Raw genomic sequence first — 27,615 nt, forward strand, 5'->3', positions numbered from 1 at the left:
AGTTAAAATCAAATTAAATCTCATCAATTTATCAAATTATTTTCACATAGAATATCCGATAGAACTGTTTTCTTTTTAAGTTGAATGCCTTTATTCCTGGATTTTGATCGTTTTCATCATTAAGTGTTGAATCAACAGAGAGGTGAAATAACAGAGACCCGGAGAGAGGCTGTCTTATTCATCATGTTTCATTGCACAAATATGGACAGTCACAACAAAGCAGGCTTCACATGACACATTGTTGACTGAAGTCACACCAGGACTTTCTGTGCTCTGGGCAGAGAGTCACACTGATCACAGTCAGCAGCGATGAAGATGTGTTGTAAAGGATGTTCTGGGTAAGGAATACATGTTGTCTGAAGTGGTGGCACATAGTCAAAGATGGTCTATATTATTGGACTGCCTACCTGATAAGGCTTTCAAAACCTGGTTGGCAGATAGAGTGTAGGTTAATATATTAAAGGGTTTAACTGTCTCAACACAAGTGTAATGGAGGGAAGGGTTTTTGTGTCAGGGTCGAGGAAAGCTGTGAAATAGCACCGCACACTCTTCATATATATTGCTGGTTCATTAGAGGCAAACAACTAGAAATTGCAGTCACACACCTACGAGCACTTGTGCTTATGGGTAATTAAGACTAACTAAAGACGAATGCATGTTTTGGACTGTGGTAGGAAACCAAATACTTTGAGAAAAACACATTCATGCACACAGAAAGGACCGCAAGCCCAAAATCAAACTGAAGATGCGAACCGCCACACCACGACCCTAGGATAAATAAATATTAAAGGTTTTCCTTTTTTTCTTTCTTTCTGGTGTTGCAGGACAGAGTCTGGGCTACGGCTTTGTCAACTACATCGATCCAAAGGATGCAGAGAAAGCCATCAACACATTAAATGGACTCAGACTTCAGACCAAAACAATCAAGGTAAATAATGCAATACACAGCTAAATGTGTTCAGATAAAATTACATAACAAGCTACTTAAAAGTAATACGGCTGAAATGCGAGATAGAAACACATTAAAATGTGAAACGCAGTCAGTTTATAACTGAAGTTTAAAAAGTTGTCGGGGTCATGTCAAATTTAAATTAAAAACCTGCTTTCTTTTTTTTCCCCGGCAAGCCCTTTTAGATAGTAATGCTGCTGGTGAATGTGCTGGAGGGTGAGATGGGATTAACATGCATGAGCCTCTGAAATAAAAAAAGACCATTTAAATCAAAGAGACATATCAAAAAGCTTGTGACTATAGATGATATGCTAATTACTTTCTAAATGTCAAAATGTAAAGGTGAAATTATATAGATTTCCGTGAGCGAAAGGGAAGAAGCACGTCAATCATCACGTCTCCCAAAATAATTGAGGGCTCCATTCTTAAGCTTTAAGTGGCGTGACTAATATGCACACTTGGCTGTGGTTGTCAAAAGGTAAGATAAATAATTCAGCGCAAATGCTGTACATATCTTTCTACAAAACTTCCTACTCAATTGGATTAAAAAAAAAAAAAAAGAAATCTGATGTTTTACAACATTTACATCGAACGTTCCGGTTTCGGTATCTTCCCTTGCCACCGCCTCTGCTCACTGCCTGCTGATATGTTGTTGTTTCTAAGCTGGGCAGTAATCTGTTGCTTTGTAGTAATCCCTGGCTTCTCGCTTTCTGTCATCTGATCTAATCTAGTATAATCTAATCTAATAGGATGGGATTAGCCTGTTTACAAATAGGAAATGCCACAGAGATCATCCTGAGAGCACACACTATGTACAAGCACTGCTTGTCTTTGACAGAGGAGTAGCGACCAATGCCAGACAGTGTCTCTCATCGGCTTTGGAACAGTTTGGTATTTTAAGTTAGTTCTTGATTTCAAAATAGAAAAACTATATTTCTATTATGATTCATCAATATCCTTTGTATGTTATTTTCATGCGATTTCTAAAACAGGCAAATCATAATATGGAAAAAGGGAATTTCTGGATTAAAATCCCCTAATAATGTCACATTTGATTTCTGTATATTCATACATTTTGGTATAAAATAAAAAAAATGTACCATGTTTGTTCCAGATTTGACATTTTAAGTCTTCCAGTCAGCCTGAATGTGTACTTAACAGTTAGAGCAGCATATCTATTTGTATTTAATACAGAGTTAATGGAGTCCTCAAACATATGACACCATTTCACAGTTAGAAAAAGACCAAATTAAACATTTTTGAAAATAATTCAATGATGACATTTTCTGAAAATATTATTAGTAGTAATATTATTTAGCGTTCATCAATTGGTAACTGAACAGTTTGTTAAAAACTGGGGAAATGTATTTTTATTTTATGGGATCTATAAACGTGCAATATGTAACATTTATAGTAGAACTTTTGTATGTGAGGCTGGTGACGAGTAGGAGTGTAATTCACTGTAGGATCCAGTCAGTCCTCGGTCAAGCTCTTGTTTTGGTCAAAAAGCTTCATCCTTCATCATACATATTATTGCTTCATCAGCCTGCAATAGACGCCATAGTGACTTGCTACACAATCGTCAGGTACGATAAAAATACTCAAATCTCATGAAAAAGACATCTTAGATGACCCTGTTGATTCACATTTTGTGGATTATATTTGGTTAATTTTGAAAAGGATTCAAGCTAATAAACAGTTAGATATTCAACTTTTAAACAGGGAGTTTTGTGCTTTTAAAAACATTGCAGAAGTTAAAGTTTGTTTTCGTTGTGCAAACTTTATGAGGGCCTTATTGAGTCTCGTCGTCACAGATTGACACTCTCACGACACAAGAGGTTGCCTCAAGTCGTTGCTGAGATAAAGGCAGTGTTCGTAATGACAGAAGACAACTCTGCATCTCTGCCTGGTGCTATCACTCTTTCACACTTCATTTCCTCCCTCCCACTGCCGTCTTTCCTTGCTTTCAGTCTCCACAACAGACTTTAAAAAACCCTGAAGGTAACAAGGTAAATTAAAAGGCAGCGCAGTAATTCTAAAATTAAGTTTGTCGCTCTTTCATGTCACACCCTACCCACTCTCTGCCACCACACTAGTGAGGAAACACTTGGCCCAGAGATTCACATGCTCTCAGGCGATGTGTCTCTCTGAAGTGTCTTTGAGTTTGGTTTCGCTGCTGCGGTTTCCTACACCATGACACTCCAGATTTTGTCAGCCACGGTTGCGATGCGGCTCTCCTACTGAAGTGTGAGGGGAAGCAGCATGCCAAAGGTGAGAGGAGCTCACAGTCACACACATGCAACATAATCTGAGGCACATTTATATAGCGTGTGCTTGTGATCACTTTAATCTTCACACTTAGTTTTTTCTAACTTCCTCACGTGCGTGCACACACACACACACACACACACTCACTGATGTTTCACACATGCACCGCACCACACTAGTACACAATACCGCTCACAGCTTGAGGAGGTGTTGATGGATTAGACATCTGGAGTTGGCTGACAAGGAGAGAAAATGAGGGAGAGCTGTACAGAGAAGAAAGAGAAGCAAAAAGGAGTCAGACTCTGGAAGAGAGAGAAAGGTTCAGCGAGGCAGCGTGCAGGAAGGAAGCAGACAGTAAACATCCAGGCAGCAAAGAGGAGAAGTAATGCGCGAGGACGAGGGAGACCGTGAAGCCGAGGAGAGAGAAGTGTGAAAGAAAATCAGATACACCCCAACGGCCCAGCTGTTCTCCATCTTATTCTCTCGCTGGTAAAAGTTCACCAGGATTCCCGTGCTGTTGCTAAGGGATGTGACTGCACAGCCGCCATATTTGCTTGACTTCAACCTTATTTGATGAGTTATGTACCCCACATGTCAGAAGTAATGAAAGCTCTGCTCGAGAGCTGCTCCAGTCAGCAGGAGCTGTAATAAGATTTGCTCAACATTCACTGCAGCACAATCAGGCCTACAAATGAAGATGTTGTGGCGGCTCACCAGTGCTCACGGGTGATAGGACACTCTGATGGGTGCCTCATGAAAGATGTCTTTCGTACATAGCATGTTCTATTCTCAATGCACTATGCTGATACACTTTATTTTCCCAAAAGGGAAACTGACATCTGCAAGGAAACATGTTAAACCCTAAACGTTCCCCCTGTTTTATACGTTTAGCAATAATTTAAGTGCTCCCATCCCCCATTTACCTGAAGCATTAGTTCAAATAAATGTACCTTCTACCCAGGGAACAAAGTTCACTTTGCCTCTTCCAGCAAATGACTGGAGAACCCACCAAGTGTGAGCGCCACCGAGTTCTTAGCGGCTAAATCTTTTTCTAACAGTGATAATCCCCAAGGCGACATGTTCTAAGAAAATGCAGTCATATTCTCATCCCTGTGGGTCCAGTGATCCACACCTTTGAATATTTTACAGCACACATTAAACTACCGCTGCGTCTATAATCTTGTTTAGATTGTATTCAACCATGTTTTTAATCAGTGCTAAATCACCAGAGCCCAAATTTACTTTCACGAATCCTGAACCCTGTTTCTTTTATTCTTTTTCTTAACCTCACAGGTGTCATATGCACGTCCCAGCTCAGCCTCCATCCGTGATGCTAACCTGTATGTGAGCGGCCTGCCCAAGACCATGACTCAGAAAGAGCTGGAGCAGCTTTTCTCCCAGTACGGACGCATCATCACTTCCCGAATCCTCGTCGACCAGGTCACAGGTATCCATGGGGCAGCACCTCGTCTTTTTTCACACTTTAACACAGAAACACCTGATCAGTCTGTGTCGTGACTTTCTTCTGTTTATGTGGGAGGCTTCAGTTTGTCATCAATATTCTATGACAAAGTTGCATTATTTAAGCTGGTTTTGTTTTCCTTTGTATACATGTGTGTCACATGTCAATACAATTTTTTTTTTATTTAAAAAAAAGAAATAGTAATATTATCGAATTAATGTGGTTGCATTACAAGTTATTGCAGTGGGTTTTATTTTTTTTTATCAAATCACAGCTCCCTGGTTTAATTTAGCAGTAGGTTAGATGAGCCAGTCAGTCTGGACTATTCAGACGGTAATATAATTTGCAAGAGGAAACTCTTTCCATTTACTGAGCTGTGGTTTGTCATGCTTTACTGTCAGTGGCACAGCTGTTTCAGAGCCATGAGATCAGTGATGTGACTGACTATGGGATAATTCATTGGTTTGAACTTTGTGCTGCTGCATCTACATAATACAATAAGAGCAGATGTGATTGGAGACGCTGTCACAGCCCGTGCATTTCAATGTACCTCCGTGTTCTTTATTTTACACTTGTGTGTTAATGTCTTGATGGATTACTTGTGTGTACGAATCTTATCTTTTACATGGAATAAATGCTGCAAGACGAAGTGAGCATCAAGACCCTCCAGTGTGTGGGCTAATACATCAAATCTGTGTACAGACTACTGTACTGTACTGTATATCCATGTGTCACTCAAGTGTGATAACCAAATAATTTTACTATTTGATTATGACATGTAAAAAAATTTAATTAGAATTAAAATTTTAAAGTTTAAATTTAAATGAAATTGCTTTTTACTTTCTAATCCACACGGTGACCCAGAAGAGTCTCCGCAGTCAATATGCCAAACATCCAAAAGTATCATTCATGCATCTTTTACACCTGCTACATCCAAGGTAGTGTTTCACAATAAATGCATTGACAAAAATATAAAAACCTGCAGTCAGAAAACAAAAGCATTAACTAAAGTGAGACAGAAGTGGACTGTTTTAGTAGACAAGATTGGCAAATGATTGCGTGTACTGGGGCAGGGAAGTCATATTTTAATGGAAAAATTTGACAAGAAGTCTGATATCACCAAAAACACTTTCCCAGCAAGTCGTGGTGTTTAATTGCTTTAACCTCTGCAAAAGATGCATCTTTCTCCTTTACCGTTATTGTTATGGACTAATGCGCTTGTCTTTCTTCTTTAGTATTTGTGTTGTTGCATTTGCATTTTGGTGACCTTCCTGGGCCACCGTAAAATCAATGATGGCCATAACAGTCTTTGAAATGATGTGTATGTTTGAGTGAAACCTTATTGGATGCATTCAGTTTGGTGACCCGTGAGACTCAAACTGTCTAGGACAAAACTGAAAAATGAAAAATGATAAAACATTAAGTAACAAGTCTAAAGCTACTAAGGTGAGCCTCTACTACTGTATGTTCAGGTCAGCCATAATCTTGGTACTTGAGGAGCTCAATATTTCTTCATGTGTTAAATACTGGGAAAAGTTTGAGAACCACTAAAGTCTGAATTCTAAAGCATACTGAAGTGCTGTTGTTTATATATGATCTTCCATGCATGCATTTTCATATTTAGTGTTGTCCAAACATCACTAGCTCGGTAAGTGAGTGATTATATTGAGCAGTTTATCCAACCGTGGCTCCAGCTTAGGATGTCATGGTGGAAATGGTGATTACATGTGGAAACAAGCAGCTTGCTAAACATGCTCAATTACACATTTCACTACACCCAAAATACAAGAATGAATCACATCAGCCCATTGTATTGCAGAAGAAACCCCTCCAGCATGTCTCTTAGATCCATTTCAGGGGATGTGTGAGTGCCTACAGGCTCCAACCTGCTCCAATGTTATATGCAATGTGCACTGATGAAGCAGAAAGGAAGCAGCATGCTGTAAGCCACACTCATTTGCCTAAGCAGAATAAATCACTACTGGCAGTGAAGCTCACGCCTGTCTGTGCACTCTGAGCAGAAGAAGCGAGAGGATGGAGTCGAGAGGGGAAAAGAAAACAATGGAAAGGAGAAACGGAGAGGGGAGAGTGCCGAACAGGAAGGACGAAGCAGGAAAAGAAAGAGGACGAGGGCGTAGATCAGCAAAGAACCGGGAAGGAGAGGAAATGAGATGAGGAACCGAGCAGAGAGATAGCTGAGGAGTATTGAAGCACAAGCTAAAAGTGGAAAATATACCTCGTCCACATGCATTTGGATAACTCAAGCACGTCTACTGCCAGTCTGTTTTAACTACTGGATCAGTCATAACCCTGTGCAACTGGGACCCAAAGGACTCTCACTAAAACAACACAAGCACGTACGTAGCACACGGAGGACACACCTGGCAGCGGGTCATTTCGCTCTTAGCATGTCGAGATAAAATGATGCAACAGCGCTTGTCCACCACAGGGAAATGTATGAGCATCCAGATCAAAGAGAAATGGTCAAGTGAGAAAATAAATGGGGCTTCATAAAATTGAACTTGGAGGATTTCAAGCTTAATATTCATACAGGTCTTTTTCACCAAAGTCACAATCTCTACTAAAATTGAATTATGAAATTCAGTGACTGTCTACCAAAAACAATTGATTAACTCACGACACGCTCACAGTAGAGTGCACTTTGCAGTGCTTTGATTTATGGTACCTGCTTTTTGTTCACAAGAAGAAATAAGTCAAGAAAAAAACTATTATATTGAAAACCGTTTCTGTTATAGAACCAAGCAGTTTCTGATACTTTTCAGAAGATGTGTCACAATCTGATGGTAAGATTGTACAATATTTGGACTGAAGTACAACTACTGTTCCATCCTTCGCCTATACACCCTTGTCCAACATAGGCTTGCCAGGCGCTGGAGATCACTGCTGAGTATGAGTGATGGCGGGGTACACCCTGGACAGATTACCAGTCCATCACAGTGCAAAGACAGACAGGGACAGAGAGCCATGCAAAGCTACAGGCAATCTAGAGTCTTCAACTTCAATTTTATTTATATAGCACCAACTACAACACAGTCATTTCTAGGTGCTTTTAACAGAGAAAATTACAGTTACCATACAAACAATAAACTACGTGGCTACAAAAATGCAGAAGAAATGATAATTAGTTGTATGTTCACTTAAAAACTTTTCAACTCAGTTTTTATTCATTGAGGATTTGGCATATACTGGAGAGTTTTTCCTTCTTTTTTTTTTAGACATAGAAACCTTCAAATCAGGTACATTAGTATTAACTTTGATTGTAGTAATATAACATCATATTATGTTGTGAAATATTATCACACAGCCATAAATATTAATCGTGCTATAATATGAAATGTTCACAATATGTGGAGTTACCTCATCACAATATAACAAAAAATGTTTAGATTTTTTTCATTTCAATGTTTAGTTTCATCACATTATTCCGAGAAGTTATTCCTTATTATATAATAATATGTAGAATTCTACAACGTGAACATTCATCTCAAAATAATGGTACTGAAATTGTTTTTGTTATTGTGATGTCAATCCAAACACTTGGATCAATTAAAACGTCAGTGTTTCTTCGAGTCTTTCCACTGAGATATAAGTGACTCTAAAAAGATCTGCTCTGAGTCATCTACACTATGACCGTGACATGCAGCTTTTCAGATTCCTTCAACACAGTTAAGACGAACATTTGGTCAGCAATGCAAATATTGAATATCTTTGTTCAACACACAAAATCTACACAGAGATGGAGAAACACACATTCATGCAATTTATTAAATCCACCATTATGACAGCAATTTTCCACAAAATACACCTATGATTAATAAAGGGGCTAAGTGCGACCCTGTTGAGTTATACATTTTACTTTGCACTCCCATCATCGAGTAAAACGAGCAGAAGGGGATTCATCAAGACCTAAATGCAGTTTATAAAGGGCCCTCAGTTCGTTAAAATAAAGATCCTAATGTGGGTAATACAGAAAAATCTGTTCTTGTATTACACTGAAGGGGACATTAACATCGAATGGCTGTGAGTGAATACTTAAGATCGCAAAAGGGTTTTGAGGGTTTTATGACACTACAGCCATCTTACATTCACCTTCTTCTGAAATCGGGTGCATGTACGTACATGTACATGAAATTGCATATTATTCAGGGCACTGTTACATACAAGGAGCACTCAGTATTTTTTTCGACTATCTCACAACGTCGCACTAGTTGCCATCTAATGTCCTACCACATGAATATACAGCTGAAACACACATGCAGTGTGTGCACATGCACAAAGACACAAGGATAATGTGAGACAGAAATGTTCTGGTGGGTGCCCCCAGAGGGTAAAGGATCAGCAAGAGAAATGTTAATGATTAATTAGATGTGAGAGTTATGTGTGATTAAAAACATGGAGGACTTTAGAAAGGTATTGAGAGTAGTATGCCAGCATCTTCTACTCATCTTTGTCTCTTCACTGTAACACACACACACACACACACACACACACACACACACACACACACACACACACACACACACACACACACACACACACACACACACACACACACACACACACACACACACACACACACACACACACACACACAACCATTAAGAGAGAAATGGGCTGCAAATTAAAACTCTCCTGTGGCTGGCAAAAATGTAAGTACAGAACTAGAAAAAAAAAAAGAAAGGAGAGGCACAAAGACAGAGAAAGAAGGAGACGCAGGAGGATTTATGCTTGCTGTCAGGCTGCGTTCTGGTTAAGTTAGTGATACAGTGTACAGGTTATCAGCCACAGCCTTTTCTACGCATCAATATTGTCACAGTGAAGCAAAAATCCTCTTGTCTAAGAATCAGAACCAGAATATGTATTATTACAGTTTATGAAGAAGACCAGGTGCTATCCAAATCAAGTATTTTAAAATAGGGTCTTTGTTCTGCCATTGCTGAAGTTGTAAACAAGGGGTGGTAGTGCTCTGTCATCCTCACCACAAACTGCATGTTTCTCCTGTTCATCACTGTACAGTCGGAGAGTAACACAGTAAGCAGGACGAGAGGCTCTCGATGGTTGACCAACAGATAAGGAGGGTGGAGGCAGACATAAACATTTAAAACACTGGTCAACATCAATAAGACCAACTCTGTTTCCTATTTTTTCTTCAAACTTTCTTTTTTAGAATTTAGTTTTAAAAGGTCACACAAATTGAAACTATACGATAAGCTATAGGGTACCTTGAGTGTACCAAGACAACTGCAGCCTATATATGTAGTAAAGTAAAAACTTCTACCCACTGCATGTGAGAAAATACTGCTACTTATCTATGACGCTGTGAACAAGTATGTCTTTTAATAACAATAATAACAAGAAGAAAAGTAAGAGTAAGAATAAGAATTGTATTTGTATAGTGCTCAAGACACTCAAAGACCCTTTACATCTTCACGTTATGAAATCATCAAGCACAAAATAGAGAAACATCCTAAAACCCCACAATAAAAACAGATTTATGCTAAGCATTAAAAGCAGTTCTGAACAGGTGAGTTTTGATGAGTGATTTGAATGTGTTCAGGTCAGTACAGTTATGGATGTGTTGAGGTGGAATGTGTTTTTTAATTTATTGCTCCGCATTAAGTGGCATACAAAAGCAGATCCTGCATGATGGTGTGTGTCCACTTGGTCCGTCAATTTCCCACATTCAGTTCACTGTCTATTTGAAATGCACCACGTGCATGCTGGGTGTGTTGGGTGTGTTGCGGTGCGTTTTGAGCTGCAGTGTGTTGCGTCGCCCCGGAGCTGAACACAGCTCATTTGCATAAAGTTAACCTTGCTGTAGTGGAACCAAAACACGGACAGATTCAGTAACCGCACAGCTTATTTCTCGCCTCAAGTGTTTTAAGGGATACTTATATGTTTCAGTAATAAAAGCCTAAGTTTGTGACCGAGCCGCTATTTTGAATCTCCAGCAGCAGACAGAACTGAGTGATGCGTTTGGGTTGGCCAATCAAGTGCAGCATGTAACTCTGAGCCATGCTACATGTTACATGCTAAAGATTTTGGGCACACACCAGCAATGCTACATGCTCCACATTATTTAAGTAGGACTGATACACTCACTACCAGCGAGCTGAAGTTTGTGCGCGGCACACAACAGCACGTAGATAGACGCTATGCACTACCCTGTCCTGTACAAAAGTGTTGCAGTTGAAAGAAAGCCTCTTTTTATCGGGACTCCGCCACCGTCAGATGCAGGTTATTTCATTGCAAGAATAAATGCCCCAGTGGACATCTACGTTGCGACTCAATTCCCCTTTAAGACCTGCTCTGACGTTACTCTATTTGATGGCATTGCCAGTCAATGAAATACTGATGCGCTTGTCCAAATTAAAAGTTTCACTCACTGAATTAATAGTAGGAAGCTGTGCCTGGCTGAATTATGTTCATGGTATCTTGCTTTCATAAACAATTACAGGTACGGTCATGACCCTTGAAGGGCAATGAGCAGGTGTTTCATTAGTGGGGTTTTTAGCAGCACCAACATTAACTGTGGGAAACATGTGACTTGAATAATATCTTTAGGGTATGATGCTTGTAAGTTTTTTTTATATGATTACCTCATATGTTGCTGCCTTGTTGTTTATAGCCTCCATATTTTTTTAGTACATTGTTTAGAAAGTGTTTAAGGGTGTGTTCGCACATGTCAGGTATCGTGTCATTAAAATATACCCTGTTACAATTGCCGTTAATTGGTTGAATTGTAAACCCCCACCCTGGTCTGCTTCCATACAAACTTTGGAGCAGCTCGATTGTAGATTGATAGAAGCATGAATGTACCACCGAATAAAGCGCTGGAAGTGCGCAAAACACAGGACATGACGCGCCATAGGAGCTTTGTAACCTTGCAGCTTATTGTAATGCATGTTCACATGGGAGGAATTTCTGCTGCTGTATTAACGCCTTCATTCACGTTAAAGGTAGATCCCCCCCTGTGCCTCCCCACCAGTTGCCCCCAGGTAAAAGATTGCGTACGACTTTCATGTTGTTTTATTGTTGATTTTATTCATTTATTCTAAGAAAAAAAGAAAAGAAAATCAGCTAGCGACCAAAACTATTCAGTTACAGCAACCTCTGGTCTGGCTTAGATAGGTCAGCATTGATGGTGTACGGTACTTGTATCGTATGGTAACAGATATTAGAAATGAAAGTCATTCAGGTCAATTCAGTTTTTAAATACCGTCGTCAGACACACCATCCCAAGAAGCAGTTGTAAGAAAGTAGTGATGCACTGACAGAAATACATAACAGCAATGCCACAGAAAGTTGTTTAAATAATGGACGTTCTCCAGTGACCACTAGCAAATTGACCGATGATCCCCACTCCTGCTCTGCTAAATTGGGAACATGAAGTCTGTTCCATAAATGACCTCCTCATCAACAGGATGCACCCTGCAGTCGCTCTCCTCTCTGTAAAGACATGATGGGACTTTGAAAATGCCACTGTTAGCATCATTCACACTCAGAAGCAGCTCAAACAAAATCCACTAAAACTGCCAAATTGCCCCAGAGACTCGGGGAGCGAACACAACATCGACTTGACAAGGGTATCGCTCCATCTATTCCTCACCCGCCTCTGTCTCTTCCCTCCGTCTATCGATTCCTTCTGAATGGATAAGCATATTTTGTCTCTTTATCAGTGCAAATAGTGCCAGACTGCCTCCCCTGCCCTTCTTTCTAACCTTCAGGGAATCCAAGTCGACCACGCGTTTGTGTTCTAAGAGCTTCACCTTGCTATGAAACAGATATAATATTAGAGACAGCGTAGGATCAATAGCTGGCCATTTCTAGTTCTTCATGACAGACTCGTGTGCTCACAGAGGTCAATGCTTACCTGATCAGTGACTGCAAATACAATTGATCCACAGTCGTGCCTCCAGTGTGAAATTAAATTGGTGTTGAGTGTGTGTGAGGACTGACTGTGAAAAGACTGCTGCCATGTTGCTTCTATGTGGGATGGTAGGTGGCAATGGGAAAGATCCCCATGGTAGCAAGTTTAAAGGATTGAACCCATCCTACAGCTCATGATAGTTGTTGCCAGTGTTACTAATTAGTTTTGTTTGGTTACTGTAATTCAATAGGCGGAGTTGTTCCTGATCAGAGTAGAAATAAATTAAGCCGTAGTTACACTGACATTTCGCAAACAACCATATTTGAAAGCTTACACTTAAGTGTAATTTATTACCAAGTTCTATGCCTGAGCTTATGGTGAGAAAAAAAAATGCTGTTTTAGTTCACCATTTTGTGAAAGTATTACGTGGCACATTTAGCTGTCACTTGCATGTGATGTGTGGTGAGTAAAATGTATGTTTTTAAAATGTGGGAAAGATAGGCAAGAAAAAAAGTGGATTTCTTTCTATTTCAGTTTGGTTTGCCCTCGCTCTCAAACTCGTCACATTTACACTGTTTACTTGTCCATTTCAACTAAACATTTCCCTCAAAGGGACCACACCTCTTCTCCATAGTATGTTCTCTCCCAACTTTACTTCAATAATGAACGTTCCTCGCCAGACTGACACCACAGTGTGAATCTCTCATCTCTGCCTGTCCTGGAGTGAAGAGTCGAGGTAATACAAGTGGAGTCTTGAGATGGGATGACTGCAGCCTTGACTCATACTATCATCTCTCCTCTCAGCCTTTACCTTTTTCTCTCTCTAATATTGGAGTGCATTCTTCCTGTGATAGCTGACGCACATGCACACAAAAACTACATAGAGACACCACATCAATACAGGCGTACACACACACACCAGACAGATGGTTGGAGCTCTGCTCTGACAGAGGCTAAAGCACAGGGCACCTCCACTCTTCAAAGTCGCTTCGTCTCTCCTCTCTCTGCTTTTTCAAATGCCATCTGTACCCAGGCACACAAATGTTGCTTAAAACAAGGACATTGCTTTTTTTCTGCCTCTAATTAGAAGCAATTCGGAAGAGGGTTTATTTCTGCCCCTGCCATGTTGCAAATGATTTGGAAAGGCAAGTCTAATCATTTGATACAGTTGGCACTAATTAGTTTCTCAAGTAAAAGATAAAAGGTTGGGAGATGGAGCAGCAGATACCTGGAAACAAGCATATATACAGGAACACTGTAAACTAGATAAATAGATGCATGCATTTTATGGGGACCGTGTGTGTGTGTGTGTGTGTGTGTGTGTGTGTGTGTGTGTGTGTGTGTGTGTGTGTGTGTGTGTGTGTGTGTGTGTGTGTGTGTGTGTGTGTGTGTGTGTGTGTGCGTGTGTGTGTGTGTGTCATTACCCAGCAGCCAGGTTTCTCACCTCTCCTTTTCCTGGTCTCTCAGAGGAGCAGTCATTCCTCTCTGCCAGTCAGTCAGTGTTTGGGGAAATGATAGTGGGTTTTAGAGAAAGAGCGGCTTTGTTTGGGAAGGAGCAAGCAAGAATAGCACTGTTTCCTTTCATCATCATCATCCTTTTACTGTCACCTCCTTACATTCTACTCTATCACCTTCTCTCCTTTTGTCCTTTCTTTCTGTACTCCTCATCCCCAGTCTTCTCTATTCTCTTTTTCATCCTGGCTGAGCAGGTCGTCCTCCACCCCCACACCACCCCCACACCCCTCGACCCCCTCAAGCACTTGCTTCTCCTCCTCCCCATCCTCTCTCCCTGTGGTTCCCCCCTCCCCAGTCTGAGGCGGCGTGTTATTAGTAAGGCAGCCAATGTGCCTGTCGGTGTGTGTTAGAGAGAGATAAGCACAGGTAGAGAGAGTTACATAAGCCTCTGTTGATTACTGTGGAGGAGAGGGAGACCATGAAAAAGAGAGTAAGAAGGAGAAAGAGCCGGAAAAAGAGAGTAAGGAGAGAGAGAGAGAGAGAGAGAGAGAGAGAGAGAGAGAGAGACTGAGAAAGACAGATTGCTGTACCTTTGTAAGTAGATTGTGCTCTAATGTTGCCTCTATGGCTGGTTGGTGCTTGATAAGTAGGCCTCAGCTTCTGGAGCTGGTTGAAAGGACAGTCATTAGGTTGGACTTCGTTTGGCTGGCAACTTGCTTCATAGATTGCAAGTTTGCTTTTGTCATAATGTTGAACGGGAGAAAAATAAACCCCTTCATGAGGTTTATCACATTAATATGGCATGACAGAGCAGCAATCAAAAACAGAGCAGAGAGTGTGATGTGCATTCACAAAGCTGCCATTTAGTTTAAAGATGGTTCATTAACTCTATCTGCATTCAATTTTGGTCCCTGATACCTGCAAACATTTCATCCTTAAGTCTTAATGTGGTATGTTTTACACAATTTGAACTAATCCTATCAAAATCAAAGCTCTAAAAGAATTTGTGCTTTAAAGGGAAATTTGTGTTGTCAAAACCCAATACTGAATCTTGCACCTCTCGGCTGCTGACCGCCAAGATTATCTACAGTCACTGTTTTTATCATTTCCAAATGTTGGTTGAACTCCGTGACATTCATTTTTCTTACTCTGAGCTAATTCTAACAATGGTAAAATGATGAATGGATTTCACTTATATAGCGCTTTTCAACTGCTTGAGCAGTCCCTAAGCCCTTTACATCGTTAGTCACGTTTATCCATTCACACACTCATTCACACACCAATAGAGGCAGTCGCCATGCAAGGCACCTAATCCATCCATTGGAACAGACTTTGGGATTTAGTGTCTTGCTCAAGGACACTTTGACATGTGGACAGTGACAGAGATTGGAATTGAACCCGCAACATTCCGATTTGGAGACGACCGCTCTACCAACCGAGCCACAGCAATGCAGATACCAGTTTGTTTTGAGCAAATAACGAACACTGTATACAGCTGCAATATGAGCTCAACAACTTTTCGATGTCTTTTAATTTATGGCCAAAAAGTAGTCACAACAAATACACAAGAATCATTGCATTGTATAATACAATGAATAAAACTGTAAATGATGTATGCATTGCTGTAATTCTTTCTCAAATACATAATAGGCATACAAATGCACATGTTCCATTTTCCCAGAGAAATAAACATTTTAACTATTGAATGATGTAACGAGTCGAGTATTATGTAACTATTGGAGACAAAGATTTACAATCGCTTTTCTACTGACAATATCTCCTTAAAGTCAGACACACACTTTCTTTGTAAAGAGTCAATTCACCTATTGAGCTGATGTTGTAAAACATTGTGCCACTCCTCCTGAAGTATTTGGGGTGTTCTGCACATTCAGATGTTGACAGCATGTTGGTGACAGGATGACTTGCCACCATCCAACATACAGTGCCAAAAACCTATTCTCAACTCTGTCATTCACGACATCTTGTGTTTTTAATCAAATTGCCAGATCAGGTTGTTCCATTTTTAAAGCTGTGGTCATACCTGTCACATTTGGTCTGGTTAAAAGTGAGTCCTGGGAGAATTGCTGTGTTAGGGTGGTCCAGTTGTGGACGTGCTAACGCCTGTTTCTGTACCATGGTGTGCAACAAGGAGAAGGACTGCGTCCCTTTGACAGGCTTTTCTAGGTTTCCAAATATAATCTGGTGTATTTGATTGAACTTGAATTTAAGTCTAAACCTGCGTGCAAATGTTTATTATTCTCTTTTTACTTAAGTCTGCACCAGGGAAGCACTCCATAGATATAAAAACTTTGTGCAATGGTTAAAACTACATCAATAGACTACAAGCATATGGATTAATTATTTACTTTCATTACGGAACACGATTGATATCTTTGATTTATGATGTTTCACATTGATACATTGAAGTTTGGCAGTTCACACCTAGTTTCTGTGCTCTGCTGCTCCAACTGGAAGCTTATTTTTTGTGTCTATGAAAGCAGTTCTTTATGCAACTCTTTTCACCATGTATTTTTTGTGTTATTATATTGAAGTTCACATTTTCCAATTTCTAATTTTATGGAACTATTATGAGGTGCTGTTGCACCAAGCAACTAAAGACCCATTTTTGAGGCATTTACCACTACATTTTCTGTATACTTATGAAGTTACCAGACAAAATATCAATGATCTCAAAATTGTGAGTAAGCGAATCAGTTAGTGCACACCCTGGTACAGATGTTTTCACACCACACTTGCGTACCAGAGGGAGACGGGAGCCGCACCAAGACCACCTCTTAATCCCAGTCTTGGTGCGGCTGTTAATATTTCACACCAGAGGTAAAGTGTGGTATTAACACTAACTCTGCAATACCATATTTGGTCATAAAATGAAGTGAGTTTACCGAAAACAGAAGGTGTAGAAGTACCTTTAGATTACTTCAAACCCAATTTAACATGCAGAGTGGCTACCTTTCTAATATCATTTCATATCTAATGACCTGCCTGGAGTGCCTTCTCTTCGGAAGGATGGATAACATGATATAGCATGATATAATAAACATTGTATTCTTTGGAAATTAAACTACAGTCACGTTTTTGACATACAAAATGCATTCATCTATGCATCAACATAGTTTTTGTTGGCCTGTATTGTATTTTATGATTCTACAAGAATCTCATCTCTCAGATTGCCTAACAATGCCATTCTATAACTTCAAGTTGAGGTTCACGCTTTCAGTATACAAACAAAAACGTTCAATCTCTCTCACTCACACTGACTGCGATTGGTCATGCACTATTACAAATGGTCACGGACATCTCAAGTCCTTTTTTTTTTAACACTTCATTCTTAATAGCTGCTCTTCAACTCATTGTGTGTGCGCGTGCATTTGCGTGTGCATGAATCGGCACTTATGCGTGCATGTATGCATGTGTGTATGAGAGTGTTTGTGCTGGCCCCTCATCTGTATGCCAAGCGTTTGTCTGGAGGCCCTCCAGCAAGAACCAGCTTAGGAGGAGCTCAAGGCCAAACAAGTGTGAGGATTAAAGGACGAATAGAATCCTCTCTTAAGAAGTGAATGAGTAGTCCTCTCTCATTTCTTAACTACTGCTGAGGTGCCCTTGAGCAAGACTCTTGGAGTTGCCAAGTGCCTTACAGCAGAAGCCTGTTGGAAAATTTGGCTGTTTCCAAGGCGAATGATGGTGTTGGTTGAGGAAGTTTTTAATGTTCAATAATGTTCATTGCTGATAAAAGTGACTGGCTGTAGCTCAAAAACAGGCCTCCCGAGAGACACAGGAGTGACCCCCAGTTTACCTCAAAAGCTGCACATGCATGACAACTACTGTAATAAATGAAGCAAACCTTAGGAACAGCGGTGGATGTTGTTTTCAGTGTGTAGATCCCATTAGGTTTCTATTTTTCTACTTCAGACAAGCTAATTAAAATGTACAGGTACAGAATTGGCACAAAAAAAAAATATAAAAATAAGGGAGGGGAAATAGTGAAAGCATGTCAGGGGAGTAGAAGTTAAAGGGGTAAAAAGAAAAGAGAGTATAACACAGAATAATTTATACTAAGTTAGAGTTTATAAGATCATCTAACAGACATACCGAAAATGCCAAAAAGCTGTAGTTAACAGGAGCGTGCGTGCGTGAATGTTGAGTCAAGACTCAAGACACCAAACCTCTTTAGCTATGACTGGAAGCCGTGTGGCTGTGACCTTTAAATAAAGGCTCAGCGTTTGGAAATTCAAGGAGAGAAACAAACACATTATGTTGCAATAGGACACAAATTAGCCCAACCTACAGTCAATGGGATGTTTTTTTCAGTATTGACAGGAAAACAAAACAAACAAAAAAAGCCTTTTGGTAAAGAATGTGAAAAAGGCAAGAAAGTGCAAACGAGCTACTTTTTCGATAAATGATGTAAAAAGTAAAGTAAAGCTACATTGATTCATTCTTGATAACCCAGCTTTAAGTTAAAAACAAATTTAAGTGGAAAACATTTTTTTATTGTTTTGTGTACTATTATGTATTGTGTGTTTTTCTGTTTTTGACTCCATTATCGTTGCAACTGGTAAAAACATGGGATGACTATATTAAAAATGCACTTCCAGATTTTAGTTATGGTTATAGTCCTCTGATTACTTGTTCCAACACTAGACCTTGATGATTAATTTTAGATGAACTATTTGCTCTCAAAGAGGGGTTTTGTGTGTGTGTGTGTGTGTGTGTGTGTGTAGCTGCTTCGCTGGTAAATAACCTTGTATTGTAAGAGAACAAAAGGGGAGGCGAGATGGTCAAGGTGTTTCTCTGTGAATAAGTGTGTACATTGAGACAAGCCAACAGGAAGTGTAGGAAAAACAGATGGGGGATAGGTATGGCATGTACAAAAATGTGGAATAACAATAAGGAAGGCTTTTTAAGAGTGAGAAAGAGACTGCACACAATGGCACTCAAACACAGTGTTCCCCTCTCTCTTACTGCCTCCCTTTTATTCAGCCTCAGTCACACAGACATGCCTGTGTGCACACAGTATTATGTAAATAGTCTCTCCGGCAGAGTACTGCTGTCACTGAGCGAGTATCCTCTGGGCCATCCAGGCAGCCTCATTAAAACAAGGCACAGCATCCATTAATAGATACCAGCACATGTGCACACATACATGCACACACAGACGTATAGATGTACATATGCAGCCAGTAATGCACACAAAGCATTTGCAGACACCAATGAAGGACCTCCAAGGAAGCTCATCTCTAAATGCTACTTTCAGGTGACAGTCAAAAGATATCTCCAAGGAAACCACTCAAATGTCAATGAGAACAATATCTGAGGAGTGTATGTATGGGTGAGTGTGACTGCAAAAAGCGTGATGCGAGAGCATCACAGGCCACAATGCAAACTTACAGTACATCCTCACTCATCTGCGGTGTGTATCCATGTGTGGTGCTGTGTTACTGTCTTTTCAGTCTTCTGTTTCTCTTTGAATTTACAGTGAAGTGTTATAATTACATTAAACACATTTTATGTTTCTGTTAAGCAAAAAGATTATGCAGTAAAATGTTTTATGTCGGAGGTTTGGAAACATTTTCTATACCTAACCCTTGTTCATATTAACATGTATATTTACATACATCTATACAACAAAGTGTGGCGGCATCAGTGTCTGAATCATTAAATAAGAGGCTTTACCACAAGAAATAAACACTGAAAAGAAAAATCACATCCTATTTTCTTCCACTATTTAATGTCCATATTAATTATGCGTTGATGTGAATGTATTATTTTAAATATAATTATTTCGTAGTAAAATTAATAAAGTAATTTTTCCCTGTGATGGACTGTCCAGCCTGCACTTGCCAATTATCAAGCTATGAGTTTGAATTGAATTATAGCTGTATGGGGTAATAAAGCAATTACATTTGTGATTTTCTGTTCAGGAACTCAACCGGCAGTACTTTTAAGTGACACCTGGGCCAACTGTTAAATCCACTGTTTATCGGTTTAAATTGTCTGCATTACCTTTCCCCCCTCATTTTTACTTTGAGGTCTAGCATGAACTTGTCTTTGTGTAAATATACATTTTTAGTTAAATGAGGATTTTTGTGGTTGTCACACAGAAACTTTCTGTAAAACGCTGTGCTGAGGAAACCCTGGTATACAAACAAATATTGAAATGTCCAGCCAGTCACATCTCTGAAAACGTGTAAAGTAAAAGAGGCCCCTGTTTGTTTGTGATTTGCTGGCCCCGCAGGTGGCTCCCGAGGTGTGGGCTTCATTCGCTTTGATAAGAGGATAGAGGCTGAAGAGGCCATCAAGGGCCTGAATGGCCAGAAGCCATCAGGTGCTGCCGAGCCCATAACAGTCAAGTTTGCCAACAACCCCAGCCAGAAGACCAGCCAAGCTCTTCTGTCACAACTTTACCAGTCACCCAATCGCCGATACCCCGGCCCTCTTCACCACCAGGCCCAGAGGTTCAGGTGAGTACTGGAACATGACACGAGTAGGAAGAGAGGGAGGAGGCGGGACACGGGAAACTCAGGTGGGACAGAGATGGGACAGTTGGCCGGTAGTTTGGTGACAGCACAGAGCGTCACAAAGTATGTGTGACTGAAAAGCTCTGTGTAATGTTAAACCTTGAGCACTTGGAGCTCACTTTAAAATACAAGCAAACTGAAATTTAGTGGAACGAGTATTCTACTGACATGCAGTTGTGATTATACTGCCAATATTAGCAGGTAAACTTTGGCTTAGAGTTTTAAAGGAAGGCGCTACTATCAGGTGCCCCTGGTTCTGAAAGTAACTGTCGTTGCTATAATCATGTTAAAAAGGCCACTGGGCACTTTTAGGGAAAGAGACAAGGTACACTTTGTACATGAGGGCAAAAAGAAAGTTAGTCCTTACAAAATATTTCGATCCAAAGTGACAGACCAAGATAACAAGTACTCGTTGTGCCTAAAATGTTATGTGTGTCGTGAAACAAATAAAAAAAAAAAACATATTAACAATGTGGTTTTGGTGAATTTTGTGACAAATGGAAGCTTTTGGCAACGATCTTGACATGTTTTGTTGACAAATGCAGGAAATACTGTAGCTGCGTGCAGTAGTCCCGTCATAAAATGACAGATAATGAGATTTTTCAGGAAGTTAAACAAAAATCAACATAAATACATAGACCTGCACCACATGATATTGAATTCTGCAGTGTTTCAGTATAAACTGAGGACAACATAAAAGATTCTAAATAGGTTTCTACTTTCTTGAACCAGTGGCTCTTCCTCTGTTACAACTCCCAAAGTATTTTAATGATTTCGGTTAAACTGCAAGTTTAATTTGACCTTTGTTGTCTGCAAAAGGTTATGAACATCCAGGCCAGTGTGACTTCTTTATAAATACTTTGACTTCAATGGAACACACTGGTACTGTAGTCATGATACATACTGAAACTGTGATGTTTGTGAAAATGAAAGTTGAAAGGTAAAAGTGGTGGTATGTTATCAGTCTGAAAGTTCTAAGCAGTTTGTCTTTTGTCAATAAATGCATTTAAATGAAGAAACCTGTGATTTGAAAACATACGCTCTTCAGATGCAACACACACCTGCACACACACACGCACACACACGCACACACACAGAGTCGATATAAAAACAATGATAGTCCTTTTCTTGTGGGAGCTATCACTGGGGCAAACACGCCCTCTGTTTGAACAACAGGTGTGAGCTCTGCACCTGGTGCAGGTGTGGGTGAATTGATGAGTGCTCTGTGCGGGTCCACGCAGATCAGAGAGAAACTGTGCATAAGAGACTGTGGGGTTCTGTCGTTCACAACTACGTATTTCCCTTCATTTCATCATGCGCCCTTCATGACAGTACTTCCCAGAATATTCTTTTTGAGGCCACAGCAAAGGCATGCATTGAGAATGGCAAATTGTACATTTTACATCAATTAGAGATAGACTTGAATTTGTGTATTTTCACTTTGTTGCCAAAAGACTGCACGATATGTGTGTTTTTAGTTTGAAATGCTTTCTCAACAAGACTCAATCTCTCGAAACTCCCAGAAAAATCCCTGCATTGCAAGAGTAATTTGTATGAAAATAAATTTCAGAAAAAATGGGCATCAAACCACAAATGTTTCTAAAAACTAAAAGGATTTTTCTAATATGAAAAACAGTCAATATTGCAGTTTTTGTTTTTGCCAAGGCCTTATCTATACCATTATTTAACTCCGTGTGTGTGTGTGTGTGTGTGTGTGTGTGTGTGTGTGTGTGTGTGTGTGTGTGTGTGTGTGTGTGTGTGTGTGTGTGTGTGTGTGTGTGTGTGTGTGTGTGTGTGTGTGTGTGTGTGTGTGTGTGTGTGTGTGTGCGTCACACTAGTCATTTTACCATCAATCACTCACTGAAGACATAGAGTCATTTTATTTTTTTATTTTAATGACTCAAAGACCTGATCTTGTACTTTCTCTCTTGTTGAGATCCTGTTACCTTCGACTTGAAACCAAGACAGAAACAGTCGATTGTGTATTTCCTTCCATCATCAGATCTAACCAGAACATTTCAGAATCTGCAGACAGAATATGTGCTTATACAGTTTCCTCACTCTTTCAATAACACTAAGCCGGTCGTGCTGTTTACTCTCCATCAAAGTCAGAGCTTGGAAGGTATTTTTCTTCTGGAGCGGCTTCCCTGGTGTGACACCTGAGCGATGTAGCGTGGCTGTGTGTCTGTGATACGCCAAGCCAATTTACAGGCTCCGCGGGAGAGCTGTCGCTTCTCATCACAACTCACAACCACAGGACACTTCCTCACTGTGTCCCCGTGCTCCTGCTCTGTGCTCCCAAGCCCTTCACTAAAACCTCAACATTTTAGAACTTATAAATGGGCCGCATGTGTTTTTCCTCTTTCTCTTAAACCAAATCTTTTAAGGACAACAGCGCAAGATGACTTATTTGTATTTATGTAGTGCTTGCTCCGTTCATCTTTGTTGGGAGTGAAATTGAAATGTCAACGTAAGACATGTAATCCCTCTTTCGTGCATCTGAAACAAAAGGAAGTTGGCACAGACAATACAATCTATTAGTGAATATAAAATTAAAACTCCTGCTTGTTCTACATAATAGATTTGTGCTGGGCATTTCCAATTGTCTGTCTATAATCAGTCCGGTGTGGCTAAACCATGTAGGCCTGCTGTAACAGAAGTTAATGTATAATGTGCCTGTATGGTGCTTCTCCAAGACAGCAAGCATAATCGACTCAAGCACAATGCACCAAGCTCTAGAAACCTCCATGTTTCCGATCCTCTGCTGTTAACTAATGGTACTAATTAGCAAATTAGCCTCATTATATCCAGGGCAGGAGCCAATTTTAATTGAACAGATTTTGTTTCAAAAAAGAAAAGACAAAACGCCCATTCCTCCATTAACATGCATTGACAGAAAGCACAAAGGCCCCATTGTTTATATCGAGCTTGGCGAGGCAGTGTGAAAAGCTGGCAGTGGTGTGCTTGCCTTGCATCCGTGTGCATTCGTACATGTGTGTGTGAGAAAGACAGCGAGAGAGAGAGTTAGCAGCAGGTTGTTTTGTTGTGGCCCAACGGCCCAGCGGCCAGCAGATGTCTTCATGCTCCCAGGGCTAGAGCGTCTCTCCTCTGAGCATCCTCTCCAATTGACTCATTTACCCACAAAGCAGACTGCTTGTTCCCTTCCCACGTAATAGGCTAATTACTGTTTTAATGATTCTGTATATCCTTTTCTCCGCTTTTGTTCGAGGGCGGCTTGAGAGCAGCTTTTGGACTTTTTGTTAATTTAAGTGTGAAAAAAACTGCAGCGAGGACACATTGTGCACCCTAGATCTATAATTCACTCATGATGTTTTAATAAACTGTAAAGTGGAATGTGCAATTGTAATGTGCTGCTTTTGAATTTAGTTTAAATAGAGAAAAATCTCTCTAAAGAGGAATAACATTTTATTATCAGCACATTATATCCAGATAAAGGCATTAAAATAAATATTTCAATTCACCCAAAATATTTTTTTCACTGTTACAAGCCAATAGAAATATGGTTTCTAATGTCATCAGTAAACAGGCGCAACCAAACACATCTAAATCTCTAAACATGTATTAAAATATATTGGCAGAAGGGTTAGGATTAGGGTTAGGGTTACGGTTTTATCTGTATGTAATGCTCTGGGTTTGAAAAGGACCCAATGTGAAAGGGTAAAAACAGATACAATGACAAGCCCAGGATGGCCCACAGTAAGGTGCAGCTGATAATAATATAGGGTAATCAGGGGAGGTGTGGGAACACAGACAAGAACAGAGCAATAGTACGATACAGATGAGGGAAGAGAGTACAAACATGAACCAGATTAACTAGAAATTTAAACCAGAACAACATAAAAGCCAACCCCCCCAAAACAAAAGTTCCTAACAACAGTCCAAAACATGCAAAGGTGAGGGGAGAGAGGTTTAGGGTCGAAAAAGTCCATAACAATCAATGTTCAAAAAAAAATAACATGAGTTGAGCCGACATGACAGCTCGAGAGGGCAACTAGTAAATAGGCACCAGCTTACAGCCCACAAAGGGGGCAAGTGGACAATAATGTCAAACAGGAGGCCAACAGTGGAAAAGACCTTTCAGGAGACAATTAAGAGGCTGAAGGCAACAAAGCCCCTCAAAGGGCCATGCAAAGGGGCAGAAGGCAAAAAAAAACCACACAGGGGCCATATATACAATCAGAAGTGACAAATCCCCTGAAGGGCAGGAGGCCGGAAATGACAAACCCTCTCTGGGGGCCAAACATGGATCCAAATGGGGCCGAAGGCAGCAAAGTCTTTCTGGGGACTGAACAGGGGCCCAAAGAGGACCAAGCTTTCTTGAGGGCCAAACATGGGCTCAAGGGCTATGAAGTCTCTTCAGGGGCCAAGCAGGCAGTCAAAGGCGACAAAGTCTCTCCGGGGGCTGTCCAAGGGGCCAAAGGCGAAAAAGCTTTTTCGGGGGCTGAGCAGAGATGCCAAACAGGGGGCCAAAAGCAACAACACCTTCCCAGGGGCCAAAAAGAGAGCCAAACAAGGGGCCAGTGGCAAAAAAGCCTCTCCAGGGGACAAGAAGGAAACCAAACAAGAGGTCAAAGGCGACAAAGCCTCTCAGGGGGCGGAGAAGGCGATAAACAAGGGGCCATGGGCAAGAAAGCCTCTCCAGGGGCAGAGAAGTAGCCAAACAAGGGGCCAGAGGCAACAAAGCTTCTCCAGGGGCTGAGCAGGCGACCAAAAGTAACAAAGCCTATCTGGGGTCTCATCAGGGGGCCAAGAGCAGCAAAGCCTCTCCGGAGGCCAAGTACGTAACTGAGAGTGACAAAGCCTCTCTGGGGTCTGAGCAAGGTGTTGAAGTGGACAAAGCTCCTCCAGCTGATAATGTCCAAGTCCCTTTGGGGAACATGCAGGGGGCCGAAGGTGACCCGAGTCCCTCCGTAGGCTGAGCAAAATGTAAACGGCAACAACATCTGTCTGGGGGCAGTACCACGGGCCAATGGCATTGGAGCAGCAGAAGGCCAATGGTAACAAAGGCAGAGCTTCACAGGAGGCTTACGAGAAAGAAGGCGTGGCCACTAAGTTCACTGATCATTTCGTAGTTTGTCCTCCAGGATCCTCTCATGAAGTTTTAGCTCTCGCTGAACACAAGAGAATGCTAACTTCACCTCATGGAGCGCCTCACTTGGTCAGGTGAATCTGCAAAGTCAATGCTTGTCAGTTCATTTAGTTGCGATATAGAAGGAGACAATGATCCAACGCAATCTTAAACAATGAATGAAACATTTTGAACGAAAAGGCCCCTCAAAAAGATTAAACAAAAACTAAATCCAAACAATATCAGAAATGAAACAAAAAATCCATGACTCCATGAAAGATAAATGAATCAGGAACCCAAGTGAGAAAAGATAAATGACCTTAGAAGCTCTCAAGAAGTGAATTAGTTACCCCGAGTAAATGGTAGTAATAGAAAGGGCCAATCCCACTCCTTTCAGTGTGAATGCGGGCCATTGATGTCTGTGATGGTACCTGAGTTGTTTAGGCTTCCCTTGTTAACAATGCTGGAGATTTGCCGCACACTTTTCTGTGTAGCGTATGATATTAACCTAACAGATACCAATTAAAATCCTTAAGAATTTGACATTATGACAGGTCTTAACAGATCCCTTTGTACAACCCTGCTTCACATTAGTCCATGATTTATTTCAATTTATAAAGTCCTTATCAACAATTTTCAGGCATCCTGGTGTTGAATTGCTCCAGATTAGAAGAGGACTGATCTGTTATCTCTAACAATCTAAATATAATTTAAAAGCATTAATAGAAATAACATTACAATTATTGCTATTATAGAAGTCATTTATGGCAAGCTTGCAAACACTACTTCCTTTACTGTAATCAGTAGAACAAGGTGTCTTTGTAGAGTCAGAAAATTCAAATTACTTGTAAAGTTCTACAAGATAATATAAAGCTGCAAATATTTGTGTTCAGTGCATTTTAAGGGTTTTGGTAAATTCGTGGATGCATGTGTGTGTATGTGTCTGGGCAAAATACCAACATTGTACTAAGCTGAATGACACAAGGAGAAAACTCTCTGATATTTGAGCCAAAGTCAGAGAGTTTGCTGTGTTTTCAAAAGGAACGAGGCGTCACTAGCCAGCTGTTGCTCAATAAGACGTGGCCCCTGTCCATTAGGCCAGAGGAGTTAATAAGACATGAGACAGGCCAGACCCAAGTGAGGAATGAAGGTCATTGAGTCACCAAGCAGACTGCATCCATCCAAGTGGGCCAACATTTCGTACAGCCTACAGACAAATACAACAGATATGCAGGCTGCTTTGGTTTTCAGCCACACACACAGTCACAAAGAGCCGTTTATGGCCACCGACTGTGATGGCTGCAGCTTATAGGCTGGAAACATAATGAAACCAGACGTCCTCCCAAAAACTAACCCGTCTGAACAGAGGACACCCTCTGCCTAACAAGCAGCCATTCCACCTGACCTGTTAGCACTTAACAGGTTGACTCCGACTACAAAGGACGTTCACAATTTCATGGCTAGTTTAACATTCGGTTTTGTTTTTGGTGTTCCATTGCATAGAAAACCTATGAACCATCATCACCTCTCTCACTCACCATCATTCAAAAGCCAAACCATTACACTGACAGAACTCTTTATCACTCCTTGTCGTCTCAGCTCTACCCTCAATTGAGTTAATACAAACTAAAAATCAAAGATTGCTTGAAGGAAATCATGTACTTCAAAAAATTGTATGGATGCTCACATGCAATTTCTAGACTTGAAATAAGCCAATAATTTATAGGATTTGGCTAGACAATCATTCTGGTTTAGGTTGTACTGCAATGCTATGGTCATGCCTTGTCTGCCATTTAGTTTTCTTTTATACCTGTAATACTTAACTGTGACCGGTCCACTACTGTAGTCTTGCATAACGAGTGAACGGTTGCACCTCCAGTAATGTCAACATGCCTGTAACACTCTGCTCTGGCATGAGCAAACGCACGGCGACGCTACAGCTGATGAAGTAGCTCCACTGTG

General features: G+C 40.6%; 1 protein-coding gene across 5 annotated transcripts in view; it reads left to right on the plus strand.

Moving 5' to 3' along the window:
• The window catches only part of elavl4 (ELAV like neuron-specific RNA binding protein 4), a gene marked incomplete at both ends in the record, with an annotated part of 82,486 nt that overhangs the window by 51,469 nt on the left and 3,402 nt on the right, over nt 1-27,615 (plus strand). For all 5 annotated transcript variants that reach the window (XM_080473527.1, XM_080473528.1, XM_080473531.1 and 2 more), the window contains 3 exons: nt 825-928; nt 4,511-4,664; nt 20,282-20,507. In XM_080473527.1, coding sequence (XP_080329653.1) covers nt 825-928; nt 4,511-4,664; nt 20,282-20,507 — 484 coding nt within the window. The remainder of the gene's footprint in view (nt 1-824; nt 929-4,510; nt 4,665-20,281; nt 20,508-27,615) is intronic.

This window comes from Lipophrys pholis (genome assembly GCF_963383615.2).
Source record: "Lipophrys pholis genome assembly, chromosome: 10".
Classification (NCBI taxonomy): Eukaryota; Metazoa; Chordata; class Actinopteri; order Blenniiformes; family Blenniidae; genus Lipophrys; species Lipophrys pholis.